Source organism: Apteryx mantelli, chromosome 17 (genome assembly GCF_036417845.1).
Source record: "Apteryx mantelli isolate bAptMan1 chromosome 17, bAptMan1.hap1, whole genome shotgun sequence".
Classification (NCBI taxonomy): domain Eukaryota; kingdom Metazoa; phylum Chordata; class Aves; order Apterygiformes; family Apterygidae; genus Apteryx; species Apteryx mantelli.
In genome coordinates this window covers 17,878,592-17,898,084 of record NC_089994.1, presented here as the reverse complement: position 1 = coordinate 17,898,084, position 19,493 = coordinate 17,878,592, and the positions used below count along the sequence as shown (strand labels likewise).

General features: G+C 62.9%; 1 protein-coding gene across 2 annotated transcripts; it reads left to right on the top strand.

Moving 5' to 3' along the window:
- The first annotated feature begins 7,002 nt into the window (after positions 1 to 7,002).
- CMKLR1 (chemerin chemokine-like receptor 1) lies at positions 7,003 to 12,137 on the top strand. Of its 2 annotated transcripts, none has more exons than XM_067306971.1 (3): positions 7,003 to 7,143; positions 9,286 to 9,359; positions 10,242 to 12,137. In XM_067306971.1, the coding sequence occupies exon 3, from the start codon at positions 10,311 to 10,313 to the stop codon at positions 11,394 to 11,396; it is 1,086 nt and encodes a 361-aa protein (XP_067163072.1). In that variant the 5' UTR covers positions 7,003 to 7,143; positions 9,286 to 9,359; positions 10,242 to 10,310; the 3' UTR covers positions 11,397 to 12,137. The 2 variants fall into 2 exon arrangements, with proteins under 2 accessions (XP_067163072.1, XP_067163073.1); XM_067306972.1 differs by lacking the exon at positions 7,003 to 7,143 and adding an exon at positions 8,847 to 8,901.
- The last annotated feature ends 7,356 nt before the right edge of the window (positions 12,138 to 19,493 follow it).

The window sequence follows — 19,493 nt, the reverse complement described above, 5'->3', positions numbered from 1 at the left end:
GGGGAGGTGCTGCCGGGTCTCGCTCCAGGAGAGTCCAGGACAGGTTTGGCTGGAAAGTCCGAAGCCACGAGGGGTGCGAGGAGCCCGGCGCTCCGGGCAGAGCCAGCCGGTGCAAGGCGCCGCTGCTGGAGCTAAGGTCGCGTTTTACATTTTCAAAAGGGCCGAGCTGCTTTTGGATGCAAACTGCTTTTACTGCTGCTGGGGGGGCCACGGCGGGACCGTCTCACCCGAGCACGTCGGGGGGGTGATGAGCTTGTGACCGGGGCTTCAGGGGCCCCCGCTGCGTGGTGGCGAGCGTGGGTCGCTCCGCATCCCCGCCGCGATCCAGGCACCCACGCGGAGCCTCGTCCCACGGGAGCGGCGGGCGCTGCCGTGCCCCGCGGGCTGGCAGCAGGGACGGGGCTCTCCCCGCCGGCCGGGGGGACCTGCCGCGCTCCCCAAGCCCCCGCGTGCGGGACGGACCTTCCCGGCGCGCTGCTGTGACAGTCACGAGCCGCCGGTGTTGGCAAATCCCCCCTTCATGCGGACGTCTGGCTTTGCGCTTTCCTGGTGCCGCGCAGCAGAAGTGCAGGAGTCTCTTCTCCTTTCTCCGGGCCGGGCTCCCGCCGAACAGGGCACGTCAGCAAGTTTCCTCGCGATTCGACCTTTGGGCGATTTTGTAACCCGCTCCGTTGTGCAAAGACAGGGCTCCTCTTGGGGTCCAATTCCTGTTTTTCAGCTTCGGCCTTCCTCTGCCCAGGCCGGGCTGGCACGAGCCGGCTCTGCGTGGCGCCGGGGCCGCGGCTCGCTGGCCGGGCTGCCCCTCCTCGCGCGGGAGCGGGTCCAAGGTGCCCCCGGCCCCCGGGGCTCGCTGCTGTGCGCGATTTGCCGTGATGCTGCTGCAGGGTTTCCACCCGGCCGTCCTTACCCGTGTGCGCAGGCAGTTTGTTAACCGTGTCCGTCCTTCCGGACAGGCTTGTGGAGAGCAGTTTTCCCTGGCTGGGGGCAGAGCCCGGCCGTGGTCCCTGGGCCGGATCGCCGGATGCGCCGGGCAAGGCACGAGCACGGCGTGGGGCTGGGAATCGCCGCGCGCAGGCTGGCGCGGACCGAGCGGGGCGCCTGCCCCCGGGAGTCGTATTACTTAGGATCCCGGTCCAAACCGGGCTGATTCATCCCTGGGAATCCGCTGCGGCGTCCAAACCCACCCCGGCGCTCCGGGTCTCGCTTGGCACAGCTGGATGAACAGCTGGGAACGGCCGGGTCAGAAGGACCTCGCGAGAGAGCGTCGGGGACCACGGCGCAGCGAGGGGGCGGAAAGCGAAGGGGCGGGCTGGCACGCGCCCCGCTCCCGCGCCCGTGTGCGCACGCGCCAACCGCCGCCCGGGTTCCCGAGGCTGCTGCTGCCTCTTTAAACCGGGTCGGGAGATGCCCCAGGTTTTCTCAGCTGTCCTCGGTTGAGTCCCGGCGGGGAGCCGGCCGCTGCGCCGCGCAGAAGGCAGCGGTTTCCGCCGCCGCCGCGCTGGACGGCCTGGTGGTTCCTTGCAAATCCTCCGAGTCCCCCTGAGTGGATGCAGCTGGGCAAGCGTCCTCCTTCCTCCGCTGCGTCCCTGGGGTGCATTCGTGGGTGGTGGCGGGAGGAGAGACGGTTTCCTCCCCTCGGGTTGTCCGTCTCCCTCCGTATCCAAAGCCAGAGGAGTCCGAAGCAGCTGGGCCGCGAGGGCCGAGGCGCTGGGCAGGCGCCGGCACGGGGGCGAGCGGAAACTCGGACAATGCCGGGCGGCAAGAGCAAAACCGGCTGAGGCAAAACCTAGCAGGGCGCGACCGTGTCCCGGATCTCGGGGGGGGCCTTCGGCTGCGCTCGCCCTGCCCCGGGAGCTCCCAGACCGATGCCGCGTTTGCACGGCCGAAATTCCCCCGGCCCGGGCGGGATGCCTGACCTCCTCCTGCCCGAGGGTGCTGCGGGGCGCCAGAGCCACCCCTGGGCCCATGGCACGCTCCGGCCACGGCGGCCCCAGCCCCCTGTGCCCAGCGTAATCCCGCAGGAAAGCGCAGCAAAAGCAGGGTCAGCGTCCCCACATCCTGCCCCCAGCGCCACTTCCTCGCCGCGAGGCGGAGGCAGGCCGGGCGCCACCCCGGAGCCCTGCTCCGTGCCCCGCGCTGCCGCTGCGTTGCTCTCCCTCGGACAACGCGCGCTCGTCCCTCTCTGGACGGCGAGGAGCGGCGCGGCACATCCCGCTCGGCTGGGGGGCGGCGATGCGGCGGCGCCGGGGCCCTGTGCATGCCGCTCCGCGTGCCGGGCAGCCTCGGCGCCCTTCTCGCGGGAGCCAGGATTTTTCGGGCTGAGACAGCGCAAGGGGCTCCGCTCGCCCAGGTGAGTGTCTCCCGGGCTGCCTACGCCGGAGCCCGTCGCAGTTCCCAGGGAGGCCTCGAGCTTTGGCTTCGCCCGCGCTGGCAGCGGAGACGCGTCCGCCAGCCCCGGTGCAGGGCACGGTGAGGCTTTCGCCGCAGCCGGCAGAAGAGCCGCGACTCGCTCGGGGGAGCCGGCCCGCGCAGGGGCGTCTCTCCCCGCCGCCCTTGCAAAGCGGGTTTTGGGGGTCTGGCTCGGCACGGGCGCAGCCTGCGCTGGGGACCCTGGCGGCGATGGCTGGCCGGCAGCACTGGCGCGTTCCCGGCTGGGCTGCTGTCCCGCGTGTCCCCATCGCAGGGACAGGGCTGCCGGGGAAGCGGCATTCCCAGCTGGGGAAGCGGCGTTTCAGCTCGTGGCGCTTCCCCGCGCCAGCCGGCCGTGCGGGCTGAGCTGTGCCCACATCTGCTTCAAAGCTTCCCCTTTCCCCACCTGCTTCCTTCTTTCCCCTTTCCCTGGCTTTCCGCTGAACACCCGGCTTCGCTGGAGACCGGGCGCTCGCGGGGAAGGGGCTGCAGCCCGCGCTCGAGCGAGGGGGCGGCCACGGCGCAGGGCGCTCCGCACCGCGGGGCTGCAAGGAGCCGCCGCTGCCGCGCTGTGCCGCGGGCGAGGGCGCTGGGTGCGCGGGCTGCTGGGCAGGCAGCGGGCTGGCGGAGGGGACGTGAGCCGAGCCGGCCGCGACGCACGGGCTGCGGCGTCCTCGGGAGCGCGGCAGCGACGGGAAGCGAGCGCCTCGGGCCGAGCCGGCGGGCAGGCGGGCGGGCGGGCACCTGCTCGCGCTCCTCCGTCTGCCCCGGGCCCCGGCGCCCAGCGCGGCCCCTGGAGCTCTTCTCTGCCGCCGAGCGCAGCAGCAGGCACAGACCCGGTTCCTTTTTTCACTTTTGCTCCCCTTTGCACCCTCCAAATCGCAAGCGGTTCGGCACAGGCTGCGCCCGGGCAAGAGAGCGCAGGCAGCTCCGCGCCGGCGCTGGGCCAAGCGCGAGCGGCTCCGCGGGCTGCGCTCGAGCCCTCGCCGGGGCCGGTCTGCCACGGCTCCTGCCAGACTTGGCACGCAGCACGGTGCCTTCTGCAGGGCTGGGGGGAGAGGAGCATCTCGGAGATGCACCGTTTGCAGAAAAAAGGGAGTTTTATTGGCCGTTTTATTGCCTGCAAAATGCCAAGAGAGCCTAAAATTAATAGCGACCGCTATAAAACAAAAAGAATAGAAGATAAAAGAACTTTTATCATCTCAGAAGCAGCCCAAGTCATTTTAAGCGATGAAGAAACATAAACTGCCCTTTTAAAGAAAACCTTTCCCTTTGCGGGTGCAAACTCCCAGCATTTTCCCCTGCTTTAGTACTAAACGCGGCCCGTGAACAGAAGGCCGTGGGAGCAGGGGAGCAGCGCTGTGCTCCTGCTCCCTGCGCAGCTCTCGGCGGCCCGGGGGCTCCGCGCTGGCCCCAGTGCAGGACGCGTTTCCTTGCTCGGCTCCTGCGGCGCTTTCGCCCCGTGGAAAGCTTTGCCCGACCTGTGCTTGGAGGCGAGCCCGGCGCCGGCGGCTGGCGGAGACCCGGAGCGGCCCGCGGCCGCGGCCGGCTCTGCCCAGATAAACACTGACTCATGCTGTTATTCCGTTCCACCCTGGGCAGAGTGGGCTTTTTTTAAGGCTGCCTTTTCCAGTTATTTCGTTCTTTTTTTTTTTTTCCCTTGCCCTGCTCACATGAGGCCGAGGGGCTGCAGCGCGGGCGGCGGCGATGCGGGGAGGCCGGGCGAGGAGGCGGGAAGCAGGGATGCACGCTGGCGCCGCGGGCGCAGGTAGGGTTCGGGCTTCCCCGCGCTGCTGCCTGGCCTCGGGCCTCCCTTGGCAGCTTTTCGGGGCTCCGCCGCGGGCGAGGGGGACGCGGGGGGGGGGGGGTGAGCCGGGGACGCCTCCGGGCAGCGCCCGCTGCCTCAGTTTCCCCTCGGCGCCGGGTGCTGAGCAGCTCGTGTCCTCGCCGTGCGGTTTCTGCTCTCCCTGCCGGAGTGCAGTGCCGGAGCGCAGAGTGGGGGCGCGGGGGCTGCCAAGCTGCCTCCCGTCTGTCCGTCCGTCTGTCCCAGGCAGGGCGTGCTCTCCCTGACAGCGACGGGAGCCTGCCGCGTTTGGACCTGGCCTGCAGGGTCAGACTTGAGCTGGGGCTGATGCGCGCGGACATCCGTGTGTCCGCAGGGCGACCCGGGCTGCGGCCGCGGGGGATGCTCCCGGCCGGCACCCCCAGCTCCCCCGGGACAACGGTGGGTGAAGCGGAAAGACAGAGCGGGGGTCGGGTTCGGTGCCTCGGAGGCGGAAGGAAGACGCCCCTTCCGAAGGGAGCCTCTCGCCAACGCGAGCAGAGTTTGCTTGGAACCTGCTCCCGGCTCTCGGAGCAGCGCTGTGATTGCCGGAGCGCCGCTGCCACCGCCGCGCCAGCAGCCGGGGCCGCGGGAAACCAGGAGCCCCGAGGCTGAAACCGGAGCTATTTTCAGGCGCTGCCTGACTCAGCTGCGCCGCGAACACCGGCGGGAGGCCGGGCCGGCTCGCGCGGTGCCCAAACATCTGCCTGCAATTGCCGCTTGCCGCAGAGCAGGACGGTGCCGGAGCCGGAGCCAGAGCCGGCAGCCCCAGGCTGCCAGCAGCGGTGCAGGGCCATGGCCGCAGCTCGCCCTCCCGGGAGAGGGGATGCAGCCGGGCCCTCAGAAACCACTGTTTTAAGGAAGAGGGGGGGAGAAAAAACTCAAATAAAGCTGCAAAGCAGCTGCGTGAGGGCAGCGCGTGGGCTGGGGCGCAGGGCAGGAGCCGGGGCAGAGCCGCCGCCGCTTCCCTCCGTCCCCACCTGCATCCGCGCCCGCCGTGCAAACACTGCGGCGGGTTTCGGGGAGGTGCAGAGCGGGGCCGATAGCCCCCGCGTGCGCCCGGCGCGTCCCCGTCCCCTTCGGAAACGCTGCTCCGCGCCGTGGCCGTCCACGGGATCGGGGCAGCGGGGCTTTGCTGTCACAGCCTTTCGGGTCGCCAGCAGCCGTTGCACGGCCGGTGCGGGGATGCGGCTGGTGCCCCGGCTCCGCTCCGGCGTCCCCATGCCAGAGGGAATCCCGCCTGCTGCCCCCCGGCCGCGTTGAGCTGCCTCTGGGTACCAGAATAACTAAGTACAGCTGTGTGAATCGCAGGGCGTTCAACGGAGCGGCTAAAGTAAACGATGAAAACCGTTTTGAGTGGATCCTGCGTTCGTTTTTGTTGAGGTGGGAGGACGGAGACGAATAGACTGGGCGAGGGAGAAGATGGTTTTGGCTCAGGGGAAGGATTTTTGGAGTGGAATATTGAAATGCTCTCGCGCTTATGCAGGGTTTTCAGGTGAAAACTGTTTTTTTGCAATAAGAAAGGAGGATGTTTCGTTGGGGAGAGGCTGGCAGAGACTCCTCAGGCTTCATTACAGTTTTGATTTCTCCATGCGTCGAGCTGGAAGGAACGAGCTGGTCTCCCTTTAGCAAGGCTGGACGCTCCTCGCGCCCCGTCCCTGCTGCGGGAGCTCCCGCGCTCCTTCCCCATCGCCTCCGCTCCGCGCTGGGCGGCCGGCAGCGCTCCCTCTGCCTCCTGCCGCCCCCGGGGGATTTTATCCGGGGCACGTTCCCACCCGGAGGCTCTCGCTGCCTGACCCCGCTGCGGGCCGCCTTGCACGGGTGCCCTCTGAAGTGCAAATGTTAAAACCCGATAAAAAGAAAATGGGGTTTGGGGGGAAGAACAAAGTAAACTGACAGTTCGAATAAATAATCCATTAAACAGACCTTGGAAATGTCAAGCTGAATGTCGTTGCATGCGCTGGGCCCAGCGATTAAAAAAGAATCAAAAGAGGAGATTTTACATTCAAGATGTATGAGCGGGCACAGCCGGGACGCGACTCTGCAGCGCCGCAAAAATCCCCTTCCCGCGCCTGCCCGGGGCCCCAGATCCTGCTCCCGCTGCCGGCTCTGAGCAGCGGTAAATCCGAGCCTACCCCTTTTCTGACAGATCTTGCACGGGTTTGTAGCTGCCGGCGGCCTCGGTGGTGGGCAGCGGTCCGCGGTCCCGGGGGGACGTGGCGGGGTCCGGGCCGCGGCGCCGAGCCGCTCGCAAAAGCCTCCTCCGGCATCCTGAGGGCACCGGAACCCTCTGCAATTCAGAGCTGGGAAACGGGGCCGGGAAAACTTGCGGACAGGTTTGTCCGGGCTTTGTCCGGGTTTCTGGCTCGCGGTGGAGCGGGTGCTGTGGGCAGCGCCGGGTGCCTGCCCCACGGCCCTCGCGGCAGGCTCCGGCTCGGAGCGTGGACCCAGCTCTGCTCCCACTGGAAACCCGCCGTCGCGGCCACCTGTGGCTCTGCCTTGCGGAAGGTGACAGTGCGGAAAGCGCTGGTCCGTAAAGGGAACAGTTAGGATGGCTCATTACCCAGGAACATTAGCAGTCAGCTGTATAACAACCGCTTCTGCTGATCCTGTTACTTCCACTGGATCATCAACTTTAATTCATCCTTCTGATGATCAAGGTTTCGCTGGGGCAAGGCCTTCCTCCAGCACAAGCTAATTTACAAGCTTTGTCCTAAAACCTTATTCATTTTGGCTGCTTTTGTCTCCTTGGAACAAGGCTGGGAGGAAGCCAAGGACAGCAGCGCTGCGCCCTGCCCTGGCATCGCCCCGCCGGACCCCGCGCGGGAGGACAGAGCACGAGGGGCTCCACTCGGCGGCCGCTGAACCCCAACCTGGCCGAAGTCGAGCGCGCGCGCGTAAGCGCCTTCCTGGTGAGTCTGCGGCGCCGCGGGAAGGACGGTGCCCCCGGCCTTCCCGCCTGCCTGTGCCATTAGTGCACCTGTGCTTGGGAATGGGGATGGGGACAGCATGGGGATGGGGCATGGGGAGATGAGAGGGAGCTGCGGCACCTTGGGGACCCTGTCCGCTCGCGGCAGAGGAGGTGCCCGGGAGGGAGCGATGCCGAAGGTGACCAGCCTTCGGTCCTGGCCAGCGCGACGTTTCCCGGCAGGGCGTAAGCGTGAGAGCTGCGGGGCTGCTGGGTGTGGGGAAAGCTTGCGCAAGCCCGGCCTTGGATACTGCAGCCGGGCAGATCCGAACTGGGCAGTTCTGACAACGAGGAATTCGGTATCAGTGGAAGCGGTGCCGCTGAGGGGCGAAGATGAGCTCGGAGCTCGGTGCCAGGGCAGGAGGGGAAGTGAAGGGTCGGTGATTTCACAGGCAGGCGAGATGATTTAAGTGCCCTCTTGGCCTCGAGCCCCGTGAACCCACTTATCTATGGAAGAAGTGCAGGATGGAGAGACAGGACTCCTCACCGCAGGGATGAGCGTGGCTGGCACTCGTCCTGCAATGCAGAGCTGGCACTGGCAGTTGGGGGAACGGCTCTGGGAAAGCCGCTCCTCCTTGCCGTGCCGTGGGATCCGGTCCCGAAAGAGCAGCGGAGCCGGGAGGCCGCGGCCTCCCTCCTTGCCGCTCAGGGCTGCTCGGCTCCGGCACGGGGATTTGTCCGCGCCTGAGCGGGGCTGGGGTATCGCCTTGCGGGGTCCGGTTCCCGCCTGGAGAAATCCTGCCCCAATCGGCATCTTCCCCAGCTGTCCACGACCGCCACCGTGCAGCGACAGCAGCCGCAGCCATTGCAGGAGGGCGCAGAGGAGTGGGGGCTCCGTGCGGGAAGGGGCAGAAGGAAAAGCCCAGGGAGAAACAGTCGGTTAAAATACAGATAGGAGGGGGTTTCAAAGCAGCTCTGCCGGGGAGGATGGTGCTCGGCGGGGTGTGAGCTTTGCGCTAAAACTCACTGAAACCAGCAGGGTCCAGCATAGGGGTGATTTGCCCGAACCTCCTGGCACATCCCGGTGAATCCCAGTGCATCCCGGTGCATCCCAGTCCCTGCAGGTCCCCTGCTTGGCCCCCGCCTGCAGCGCTTGGGTGAGCGGGTCCCAAAGTGCAGGGTTCCCGCACGCCTTGGCGTTGCCTGTCCCGCGGGAGCGCCGGGAGGGATGCCAACCGCCTGCGGCTCGCCCGCCGCTGCTGGCTCCGGCGCGGTCGGGCTTTCCTAATTGCCTTCGGTGGCTCTTGGCTCTAACCCACCGTGAATATTAGCAGGGGAGTCGTTGAACCCATTTAACCAGGGGCTCTAAGTGCCTGGTGGAGACGGGCTTTTGATTATTGCAAATGGCACTGTTAGTTATCACAATTAAAATTTTAAAACACACTGGGCACCTATTTAATCGGAGAAAGAACTGTGCTAGATTCCAGGCACCTCACGCATATTTATGGGTTTAATTATTTATAATAATGTTACTGTCGGCTTGATTGTAGGGTTCTTTGTACGTATGTACGTACTGATGCTCATTCTCGTCGGCCTTTTTTAGCTTATTACGTGCGCCGAGCGTGCCGTGGGCTGGGAGGTGCGTTTCAGCCGCGACGGGAAGATCGATGCCACGCGCCTGAAAACCGGCAGCAGGAGGATTTCTCCACCGGGGCTTCCCAAAAGCCCCCCAGACCCGCGGGTGCCTTTCCCAGTTGTGGAGGTGCTGCTGCCGCTCTGCGGAGGGGAAAGCCAGGCGCTCGGGAGGTGTCAAGAAAGGCCGGCCAGGGAGGCGGCGTGGGGGATGCTGCAACCCAGCGCTTGCTCTTTGTACCTTAAAAACCCACCACGGCCCCCCGTGCCGGCTGCCCGGCGAAGTCCACCCCGCGGCGTCTGCGCAGGGTTAAATCGCGGCGGCTGCTGCTCGCTTTTAGCCTGGGTATCTGTTTCCTCCCTTAGCCTCATCCTCCAAGGGCAAACGGCCTTTGTTTGAACTGGGTGTTAATATTACGGCTCCGTACATAAACATGCTTCCGTAAGGAAGGAGCTCCCTTTGTTTGGCTGCCTTGGGACACTAAACCGCCTGCTTTTCCTCTGGCTCTTTCAGGGTTTCCAGCTGCTGAGCACGCAGGGACATTAGGAGCGGAGCTGAAAATACACCCGTAATACAGGAGAGAAAAGGTGAGATTTAACACCGGGTTTTCCGGGGCCGGCTGCTGGCCCTGGCCGTATGCTGTGCCCGGCCTGGCAGCGGCGGAGGCGCGTGTTTAACTGCATGCAGGATTTCATCAGAAGCATGCAATTTGCTGGGTTCTCAGGAGATAAAAGAGAAGGGCCATAATATATGCAGTGATGGGAAGATCTCAAAGCTATTAATGAGCTGTTAATGAGCATAATCCTAATTTTTTCCCTGGAGGTAGGTGGGTAATAAACCTGTTTTGCAGGATGAGGCTACAGCCACATCCTGGTGATGACAAATGACTCTGAATCACGTCCTGTGGTTCAGAGACCTGATTTCTGTCTTGGTAAGGGGTCTGTAAACCCTGAGTAACTCCGAGCAGAGGAGCCGTGAGAACAGCCTCTGCCCGGGGGTTTGCAAGCTTCCAGGCAGCACCCAGCACACACAAACCACAGCAGGTGGCAAAAAGCCACCCAGGCGCCTGGGAACCTGCCCCACGGTCATTCTGGAGTTGACGTCAGTGCTTATATCTCTGGCTGTGTTTCTTCCCCGGCTCCCGGCTCCCTTGCGCAGCGGGTGTGATAGCTGGCGGGTACGTCCAGGAGCACTGAGCGGCCGTGGGCTGCCGGCCAGCGCCAGCGCAGGGCTTCCCGCGGAGATGCCCTGCCTTGTCTGCGGGCTCTGATGCCCGTGGTGGGTTTTAGCCGTGGTTGCAGGGCGCAACGCAGAGCTCAGGTGCTGCTGTTAGCTCCACATACCGAGCTGGCTCTTCCCGGGCCCTGCTGTGCCCACGCGGCTTTCGTGGGGGGCTCCCTCCTCCGGAGCAGACCCTGGTGCTTCCCCAGTGTCTGTCTTGTCTGATTTGACTTTGTATGTTTGCACAGCAGAAACAAGCAGAGGCATCATCAGTCAGAGACCCCCGTACTGACAAGACCGTGAACTGTTTACAGATAATGGGCCTGCATAATTTTTCTGATTACTCTGAATATATTCATAACTATAATGACGATACAGATTATACCTATGACGAGTTAGACAGCTTGAAGACAAACCCATCCCACGATGGAAAAGACATTGCTAGGATCCTCTCCGTTGTCATCTACAGTGTGTCCTGCGTGTTGGGGTTACTAGGGAATGGCCTCGTCATCGCAATCATAACTCTGAAGATGAAGAAGTCAGTCAATGCCATCTGGTTTCTCAACCTGGCTGTCGCTGACTTCCTCTTCAACATCTTCCTGCCCATAAATATTGCTTACACTGCCATGAGGTACCACTGGATCTTTGGGAAAGTCATGTGCAAGTTAAACTCCTTCCTTCTCATCCTCAACATGTACACCAGCGTCCTTCTGCTCACCACCATCAGTTTCGATCGCTATGTGTCAGTGGTTTTTCCTGTCTGGTCTCAAAACCATCGATCAACCAACCTAGCCTATTTAGTTTGCTTGATTATCTGGACCATCGGCATCGTTATGAGCTGCCCTTCTCTCATCTTCCGAGACACGGCGCAAGCCTCCAGCTCTGTGATTTGTTTTAGCAACTTCTCCCTGTCCAGCAATAAGTCTTATCTCCCCCTGGCTCTAGCAAGACACAGAACAGTGACCATCACTAGGTTCCTCGCCGGGTACATCCTTCCCATAACCATCATCACCTTCTGCTACATCGCCATCGTCTTCAACCTACGACGAAACCGCCTTGCCAAGTCCAAAAAGCCCTTCAAGATCATCATCACCATTATAGTCACCTTTTTCCTTTGCTGGAGTCCCTACCACCTGCTGAACCTCCTGGAAACAGAGCCCCACACAGTCCCATTCTCCGTGTTTGAGATCGGCATTCCTATAACCACGGCACTCGCTGCCTCCAACAGCTGCATGAACCCCGTCCTCTACGTCTTCATGGGCCAGGACTTCAAGAAGTTTAAGGTCGCCATCTTTTCCAGGCTAGTGAACGCCCTCAGCGAGGAGACGGGCCACTCCAGCATTGTTCACAGGAGCTTCTCCAAGATGTCTTCAATGACTGAGAAGGAGACAACGGTACTGTAAACTCAACCTGGACGCCTGCGGCAGAGTCACGGTCCTCTGGTGTTGCCCATGTCCATGGCTAAAATGGTGGCCACCCTGGCTGTGGCCCCTGGCACGGGGAAGGGCATGGTCTGATGCTGTCCTGCAGCATATTCTTGGACTGGCTTTGCTGCCTGGGGGCTGGCAGAAGTTGGAGACCACTGCTTTGTGCACACGGAGAAAACAAAACTGCCCTTAGCTTTTCTTTGCAATTGCAAAGAGGGTTGCACCGAGCTGTCCCAGCACTCTCCAACTATTTAAGAAAACATTTCCGGACATTCCTGTATAACCTATGCGTTGTCTGGCCTATATCCTGCGATGAGGGCATTCCTTCGGTTTCCAGAGACATTTACCGCCGTAGAGGACACGCGAGCCACACGCTGAGCTGCATTGCCCAGTGGTTTCAGTGCACGTACGGCTGAGAGCCTGCGTCGTGAGTGCTCAGCCTGAAACGACGAGGAGGCTGAGCAGCGGGGAGGTCTGCGAGGACTCCCCATCATGGCAAAGGCAGAACCAACAAAAGGGGGGGGAAACCAGGTGAATTCCTCGTTGGGACGGCGGCAGCGGGAAGAGGATGCGTCCGAGGAGGCACCTCGGCTGCCGGGGGCTGCTGGGCACCCGCCGCCTCTCTGCCTGCTGCGGCGAAAACGCTCACGCACTTCCTATCGCCTCTGTACGCCTATAGCCACCTAACTGGTATTCTAAAGTCCTAAAATATATTGGTACTAGCACAAGCTGTTTTGACTGTGTTGTGACCCCCCCCGTACCAGGCACGTTGTCAGAGACAGCACGGAAGGACAAACCGATGGGGGACAGGAGGGCTGGCACGGGCTTCTCCGGGGTCCCGCGCGGGGCTCACGTGGGGGGTTGAGTCCACAGCCGATGTGGCGGAGCGGGGCATGGCACTGCGGCACGGCCCGGCCCGTTTGGGACACGCCGCGGGGCCGCCGGGGAGCATGCTGCCCTCGCCTCCTCGCCACGACGCGGCTCACGGTGGTTTTCCAGAGGGGGAATTTCCCTGGCAGGGGGCAGCAGCCCCTTCCCGACGGCTGAAGCGTCTCCGTCAAGCTGGGGCGCCGAGCGCGCAGCCCCGAGCGAGCTGGCGGGTGAACAGCGGGTGAGTTTTAATCTATAAGTACACTTAGCCGGGGCTGGAGGAGCCGGCTGTGCAAACGGGGCTCCTCCGTGCAGCGGGAAGCACCGGCCCGGTTCGGAGAGACGGACACGGGCAGGCGGAGGGGCCAGGGGGCGAGCGGCCGCCCAAACCGTCCCGGGAACAGCGCCGGCGCCGTGCCTAGGAGCCTCCCTGGCTCCTCTAGTCTTTGGGACTCCCAAACTCTATCAAAAAGCCCCCAATTTTCCACTGACGTCGTGGGTGAAAAGCCCCGGCCCTGCTGCGCTTAGGCTGTGCTGCCCTCGGGGATCTGGGATTTCGGCCACGACGTTTTACCGGCTGCGGATTTAGCCCAAGTTTGGCCCAGGGCTGGGCGTTCGCAATCCATCAGTCATAGGGGAAGATTTTTTCCTCTTTCCCATCAGCCGTCAGCAAGGCGCCCTTTGCAGGCGGCAGCTTCCCGGGAGACCACGTCGCCCGCTAATAAATCTCCTGGAAAGCATAGGCTGAGCCGCGGGCTCTATCCAATTTCATGCGCAGTTAATTTGGGAGATAATTCATGATTTGGGCTCGCAGACTGCGCCGCGTGAGCGGTCACCAGCGTCACGCTTATTGACGTGCGGGTTTCTCCGTGTCGGGCGCAGCTCCTGCAATTCCCACGAAACTGAGGCGGGCGAGCAAAGGGCGACGGTGCCGGCGCGGGGCTGCAGCGCGGCTCGGAGGCGCCGGGTCCGGCCGTCCCCGCCGGCGCTTCCTCGCGGCAGGGGCCGGCACCTCAGCCGCCGCGGCAGTCGTTGAGAGTCTGCTCACGGGCGCCTGCAAAGCCCCGGGTATTTATTTATTTTTTTAAATGCAAAAATGAAGAAGGAAAAAAAAAAAAGGCAAGCTCCCAGAAGAAAGGCACTAAGCGATTTGCAGGTTCCCGTCAGCAGAAGATCAAGCTAGACACAGATATAAACTGATTCACAAAGCCCCGTAATCGAGCTGCCGTGCTGAGCTGCAGGGGCTCCTCAGATAACTCCGGGCACTGGAAGGCGAGCGGGATTTCACGTAGCCGATCCAGCCCTGCCGCCCCGCGCGGCGCTGCCCTCCTGCGCCCCCGCGGCTTTACCTGCGTAATCTCGTTAGCGCCGACACGATGGGGAGAGCAGAGCGCTGCAGCAGCGAAGCCGGGAGCCTGCTTGGTTAAAAGGGAATATCTGGAAGCGTCACCTCCTTGCGGTGTCACCTCCTTTGCAGATCCCAGCCCCGCTGCGGAGGTCTCCCTGGCCGCAGTGCTCCTGCGCCCGGGGTGTCGCCGCCGTGGCTCCCCCCTGCACCGCACGGGCACGGCTGCCCTCTCCAGAGCCTGCACCGGAGCCAACCGGACTGTCAGCCCTGTCTTCTGGCATCTCCTCCCGGCCCCCAGTGTGCGCACGACCCCTTCGGTTTGGCTCGCAGGGGCTCAGAGCTGCCCTGCTCCCGGGAGGACGCGATGCCCCACTTGCATCCGTGCATCCCGCCGGGCACAGCCCAGCTGCCGCCTCCTCCGGCGGGCCCCGGGGAAGGGGTCAGCCCTGGCCCCCGGCCGCAGCCAAACCCCGCAGGGCAGCCACGCTCCCGGGGCTGCACGGAGCTGAAACGCTGGGGGGGGTCCCGGCGGGAGGGGAAACGCCGGGTCCTGACGCTGCTGCAGCGTTGCTGCCCCTGCCGGGCCCCCGCGCTAGCTGGGGACCTCCTGGTTCACACCCCCCCACCTGCCCCCGTGGCGGCGCCGGGCTGCAACCTGGGGCTGGAGCCCAGCAGGTGAAGCCGGGGCAGGTAACGGGGTGAGCGGGAGCGTAAATGGCCCGGGGAGGCTGGTGCTTGCTTGCAGCGAGGCTGGTCGTGCTTTCCGCAGCCTGGAGTGGTGGCTGCTCCCGCAGCCCCTGCTCTGCCCAGACAGGTAGGACGCTGGCGAACACTCCTAACCTATCCGTCAGTCAGAGCTGTCTGTCTTGCACTGCTCTATTTCCCCTGCCTTTCAGGGCTGGAAACTTGGCTGTTTTTTCTGGGCTTCTCATAAGTGCTTGTGTCATACCAAGACATGAGCCGTGCTGCAAACCCGATGGGACAACACAGCCGGCAGCGCTTGGAGTCTCGGCCCCCAAAGGGCCGGGAATGGTCTGAAACCGCCCTGAGGGTCTCCTCCTGCCCCGGTGTCCCTCCGTCTCCCGCGCTGGGCAGGGTGGGGGACGCACTGCAGCGCCCGCGTCCTTGCTGTGACCACTGGTGGGACTTCATCCACCGCTTTCGCCAGCACATGCGGATGGCAGAGATGTGCCCGACCTTGCTGGGACTGGTCTTGCAGAGTCTGGGAGCCTGGTCTGGTAAAAAGGGGGTGGACATGGGCAAGGGGTTGAACCTCAAAATAGCGCGTGTTCAGCCTGCGCCGAGAAGGGCAGCGCAGCGGGACGATGATGGGGATTATAAGGGAAATTAATAGCAGATTGGTGACTGCCACCTGTTGGGTGCTGCTCTCCATAGCATGGGGCAGCCACCGGGGCGGGGAGCACCCGGCGGGCGAAGCCTGGGCTGGCGGCGGTGGGGAGGCCGCGTCCCACTCCATGGGCTGCCCCTCGCCGGCAGCAGCCGGGGCTCCTGCTGTCCCCACAGCGCTGCAGGTGCCCAGGCTCCTCCAGGGCTGCCTCCAGCGGTGGGCGGCTCTCCTGCCGGGGAAATGTTGGGAAATGTTCGCTCCATGCACCCTCATGATGAAGAAGATGGAGGAAGCCTTGGAAGAGGGAGCTCGGGGAAGGGATGGGGCCTGTGTGTGGCTGGACCAGGCTCCTGCTGGATTTACCATGTGGATTGGAGTGAGACGTAGGGCATCCCAGCTCCGGCCCCAGCCCTGCAGCACCTAGGGCAGGGAGCAGCGTCCGGGCAATATCTGGGTAGAAAAGCCCAAGGAGCAGCCCCTTCTGCAGAAGAAAACCAGTAATTCCAGCCAACGCAGCTGACTTGGGAGAAATGCAGTCCTGACCCCGCTGGATCCCAGCTTGCTGAGCAAAACCGCTCCAAGGATGCTGGTGCTCCTGGGACGTCGTGTGGTCATAGCAAACGCCCTGTCGGAGCGGGGCTGTGCACAGCTCCTGCACCTGATGCACGACTTTCCTCTTACGCTGTGGTGGTGCCTCCTTCATCCCTCCACGGGTCCGGTGCGAAGCCACGCTGTTAAGGAAACATTGAGCTGTTAAGGTGACTCGCTGACGGTGCAAATCTGCAGGGCTTTGCCCTCCCTGCAGCGGGGCAGGCTCCGGCCGCGGACAGCACGTGGATCATGTCGGGGCGAGGGAGGGGAGCTGGCGAGCCCGGGGCTCCCGGCTCCGAGGAAGCCGCGCTGGGAGCAGCTCCCGCGGGTCCGGCCGGCAGCAGCGCGACCCTCCGGGGCAGCGCCGGAGTGGGGATGCGCCTGGCTAATTTGCGTGGCTGGATTTCGTAAGCCTGTCTATTATTACTGCAAACAGCTTTCCCAAAAAGCGGTGGCTTGGTACATAACCTTGGGTTAAATCATCATTATAATGACAGCTTTGGAAACCTAATATTTGAGCTCGTCTTTGTAGCTGTTTGCCTATTTAATATAAAACCTGTTTTACATACAAATACACCCCTACGTGCAGCAGCTCAGCGTGCGGAGGGGGAGGCTTCCCAGGGCTCTTCATTAAGCAGTTGCTTCCCGATGCTCCAGCATGAATTCATGATCCCAAAAATACAAGTGGAGAAGGGAGGACTCGGCCGTCTGGTGCTGCCTTGAGCTCCCGGCACGGGACCGTGGGCAAGAGCCAAAAACACGGTGGGGGCCGGCGCCGTCCTGCGTTATCATGCAGCAAAGCCACGTTGCACCGCATCATCACGCTTCGGGTTGTACTTCTGTCCAGTTGTCTCAGTGTTATCCCCACCTTGAGCAGAGCTGGGATCCCGTTCCTGAACAAGGAGAAAAGCTCATGGATGCCTGAGTGCGTGAACCCGCTTGCTCCGACCGGGATAACCTGCTGCTCTGGATCTGCCAGCGCTGCTGTCCATGGGAGCTTCCCCATCTCCCGGTTTCGGCATTGGGTCTCCTCTCGGCCCCTCGCTCTCCCCACGCCGCCCCTCCGCTCGGGCTGCCTTTGCTCCCCGCGGACCCTTTTGCCTGGGTTTTTGGCTGTTTTGGGGCAGCTTCGTTTGCCAGCCGGGAGGTCTGGGGGCAAAAGCTGTTTTCAGGAGTCGGCCTTCGAAGCGCGAGTGAGACTCGAACCTCTCGGGAGGGAGATGCCTCGGAGCCACCGACATCCGCGTGCACCCAAACAGTTACGCGGAGTGAATCGGTTAAACCGCACCTTTTTGCCCCTTTTTTCAGGCGATATGAATCTTGCTGACTTGGGAGCGCTGGGGCTGCGGCATCGCCCCGTGCTGGGATCCGGGGCTGTCTCCCACCGTGGCCAGGCCGGCGGCAGCGCTCGCCCGCGCCGGCAGCGGGGCGAAGCAGGCGGCGGGTTTCACGCAGCGACCGCCGGGGCCGCGCTCTCCCTCCGCCTAATTCGCTAATCTCCGCGTTGAGCGGCTGCCGGCGTCTTCCTCTGTATCGCTGTCATCCCGGCGTGTTCGCTGTCAGATAAGATCTGGCGAACGCTCTGTTACGCTTATTTGAAAAAAGAATTATTAATGACAGCACCGAGATCGGTATCTGCTCGGGAGCAATTTGCATCTCGCTCCGCTCCGGCGGTGTCCTGCCCGACGGCATCGCTCCCGCACGGTGCTGCCGCCCGCGCGCTCCTGTGCTTTCGGGGTTCGGAGCGCGGCGCCAGGAGCCATGCCGGCCGGCCGGGCCGCCAGCACCGCTTCGCTCCTGCTTCCCTTTGTCTTTATTTTAACAGGACGATAACTGCAAGGAAGGCTGGCGGGGAGCAAGTTGCCGATTTCCTCCGCTCTTGCATTTGCGGCCGCTCCTAACAGGCTGCGATCCGCAGAGCGATGGGGAGCGCTCCCGGCTGGGCCGCCCCGTGCGCTCACCACCGCCGTGAGATCCCGGGAGACCCGGATCCGTGCGGAGGGGACGGGGCAAGACGGGGCTGCAGAGCATCCTGCCATGCTCTCGCCTCTGGGTTAACCTGGAATAACTCATTTTTCTGCTCCCTGCAGCGAGTCCTGTCGGGGCAGTGCTGCAAACCTGCACGTGAGGAGCTCTGCTCCATCCCGGCGTTTTGGTGCGATGGAAATCGGGGGGTTTTAGGTGCAGCAGCTGCCAGGGAAGCTGTGATTTCGGGGCAGGAGCCGCCCTTCTCCGAAGGCTGCAGAAACGCCCCGTCGCGAGCCCGGAGATGAGCCGTGGCCGCGGTGCCCCTCTCCCACCACGCAGATCTACCCCCTCCCGGCCCCGTTTCGGACCAGCTGGAGGAAGAGAAGGAAAACCGGAGTTCTGCCTCTGGCCTCCGCAGGCTCCCGCCCGTCCCGTGAGCATCCCCAGGGAGCATCGGGGATTTCCGCTCACGCCTTACCTGCGCTGATCGGCAGTAAACAGATCAAATAAATAGCATTAAAAATGCATGCATACAAAAGAGGAGCAGGCAGAAATATTAAGGAGGAGACTTCAGCGGCGGAGCTACTCTGTGTGTAGGTGCTTTTTAATCCAGGTTTTTGCTTTTTGGCAGAGCAGCAAAGAAATGCAGCTAAACATTGCCTCAAACGCAGGCCTTTTCCAGGGAAATGCTTTTCCATGCTTGAACCCCCCCCCCCCCAGTGTCTGGCTGGGCTCACCTGGCTTTTAACAGCATCAGGGATTTTTGGCCTGCAAAAATAGGTGGCTTCAGTGACACAGGGGAAGCTCGTCCTGTGGCGCTGGCTGAGCCGGGCTTCAGCGACCCAGGGGCCAATATTCCAAGTCGGGAGTCTCCAGAGGGTCCCGCTGACCCTGGATGTGCCCGGCGCCCGTGCGCTGCAGCGACTGATGGACCCGCTCTGCAGCTGCCAGGTGGCCTCACCTGCGAGTCGTTTCTGCCCTTTCGAATGAGTCGCACGGGGCAGGTTAAGGAGCCGGCAGGAAACCTCCGCGCGGTGCCCAGAACAAATGCCGGGGAAGGTCTCCATCCCAGCCGGCCGCCCTGGGGTGCTGCTGGCCGCCGCGCCCGCTCTGCAGCCCGGCTGGCCTGGTGTCCAGCGCCATCGGCAGCATGAGGCCGGGATGCACCGGGACTTAGCACCGAAATGGCCGGGGCATGTGGGATTCAGCGCCGCTCCCCTGACCCGTGCAAGTAAGCGCTTAGCTTAGCTAAGGCTGTCTGGGGGTCTAGGTTTTGGGGCAGTGCAGCGCTGCCTGGGAGGGAAGAGCAGCAGTTCTGGGAGCTGGGATCCTGTCCCCAGGGCCACCATCTCCAGCCCTGGGACCCCATTCCCCAGCCCTGGCCACCCCGGCTCTCCCGACCCCGCCAGCGCCGGCTCAGCACCACCAGGCCCTCGGCTGACCTGGCCCTGCAGGGCGCCAGCAGCCCGCCGTGGCCACGGTCCCATCCTGTGGTCACCTCGGTGCGCCAAATCCCCGTTAATTCGCCCCGTTTCCCCACCCCGCAGCCGGAACCTGCTGCTGTTGCTTTCCCGGTAATTACAAGCCATTTGCCGGGGCTGGGAACTTTTGGGTTGGGTTTCATCTCACACAAGTGTTTGGGAAATTACTCCAGAATACACAAAAATCATGTCTGTGGAACGCATTACGGTCCTTAATGACTGTTCTTTTTCAATTAGCTGTCACAGCCCTTAAATAAAGCTGCGCTTTGCTCCTCCGATAAATCACGCCCTTTATTTGGAATTGGATTTAAGAAAAAAAAGAATAAATATTTTATCATCATTTCTCTTCCCTCGAAGCCAGGCTGGTTGGAGCCATGTTTAAATTATCCGCGCCGCATTCAGGCAGATTGTCAACTGTAAATTCTACGGAAAATAGTAAAAACGATAAACAAACATGTTTCTTCTGT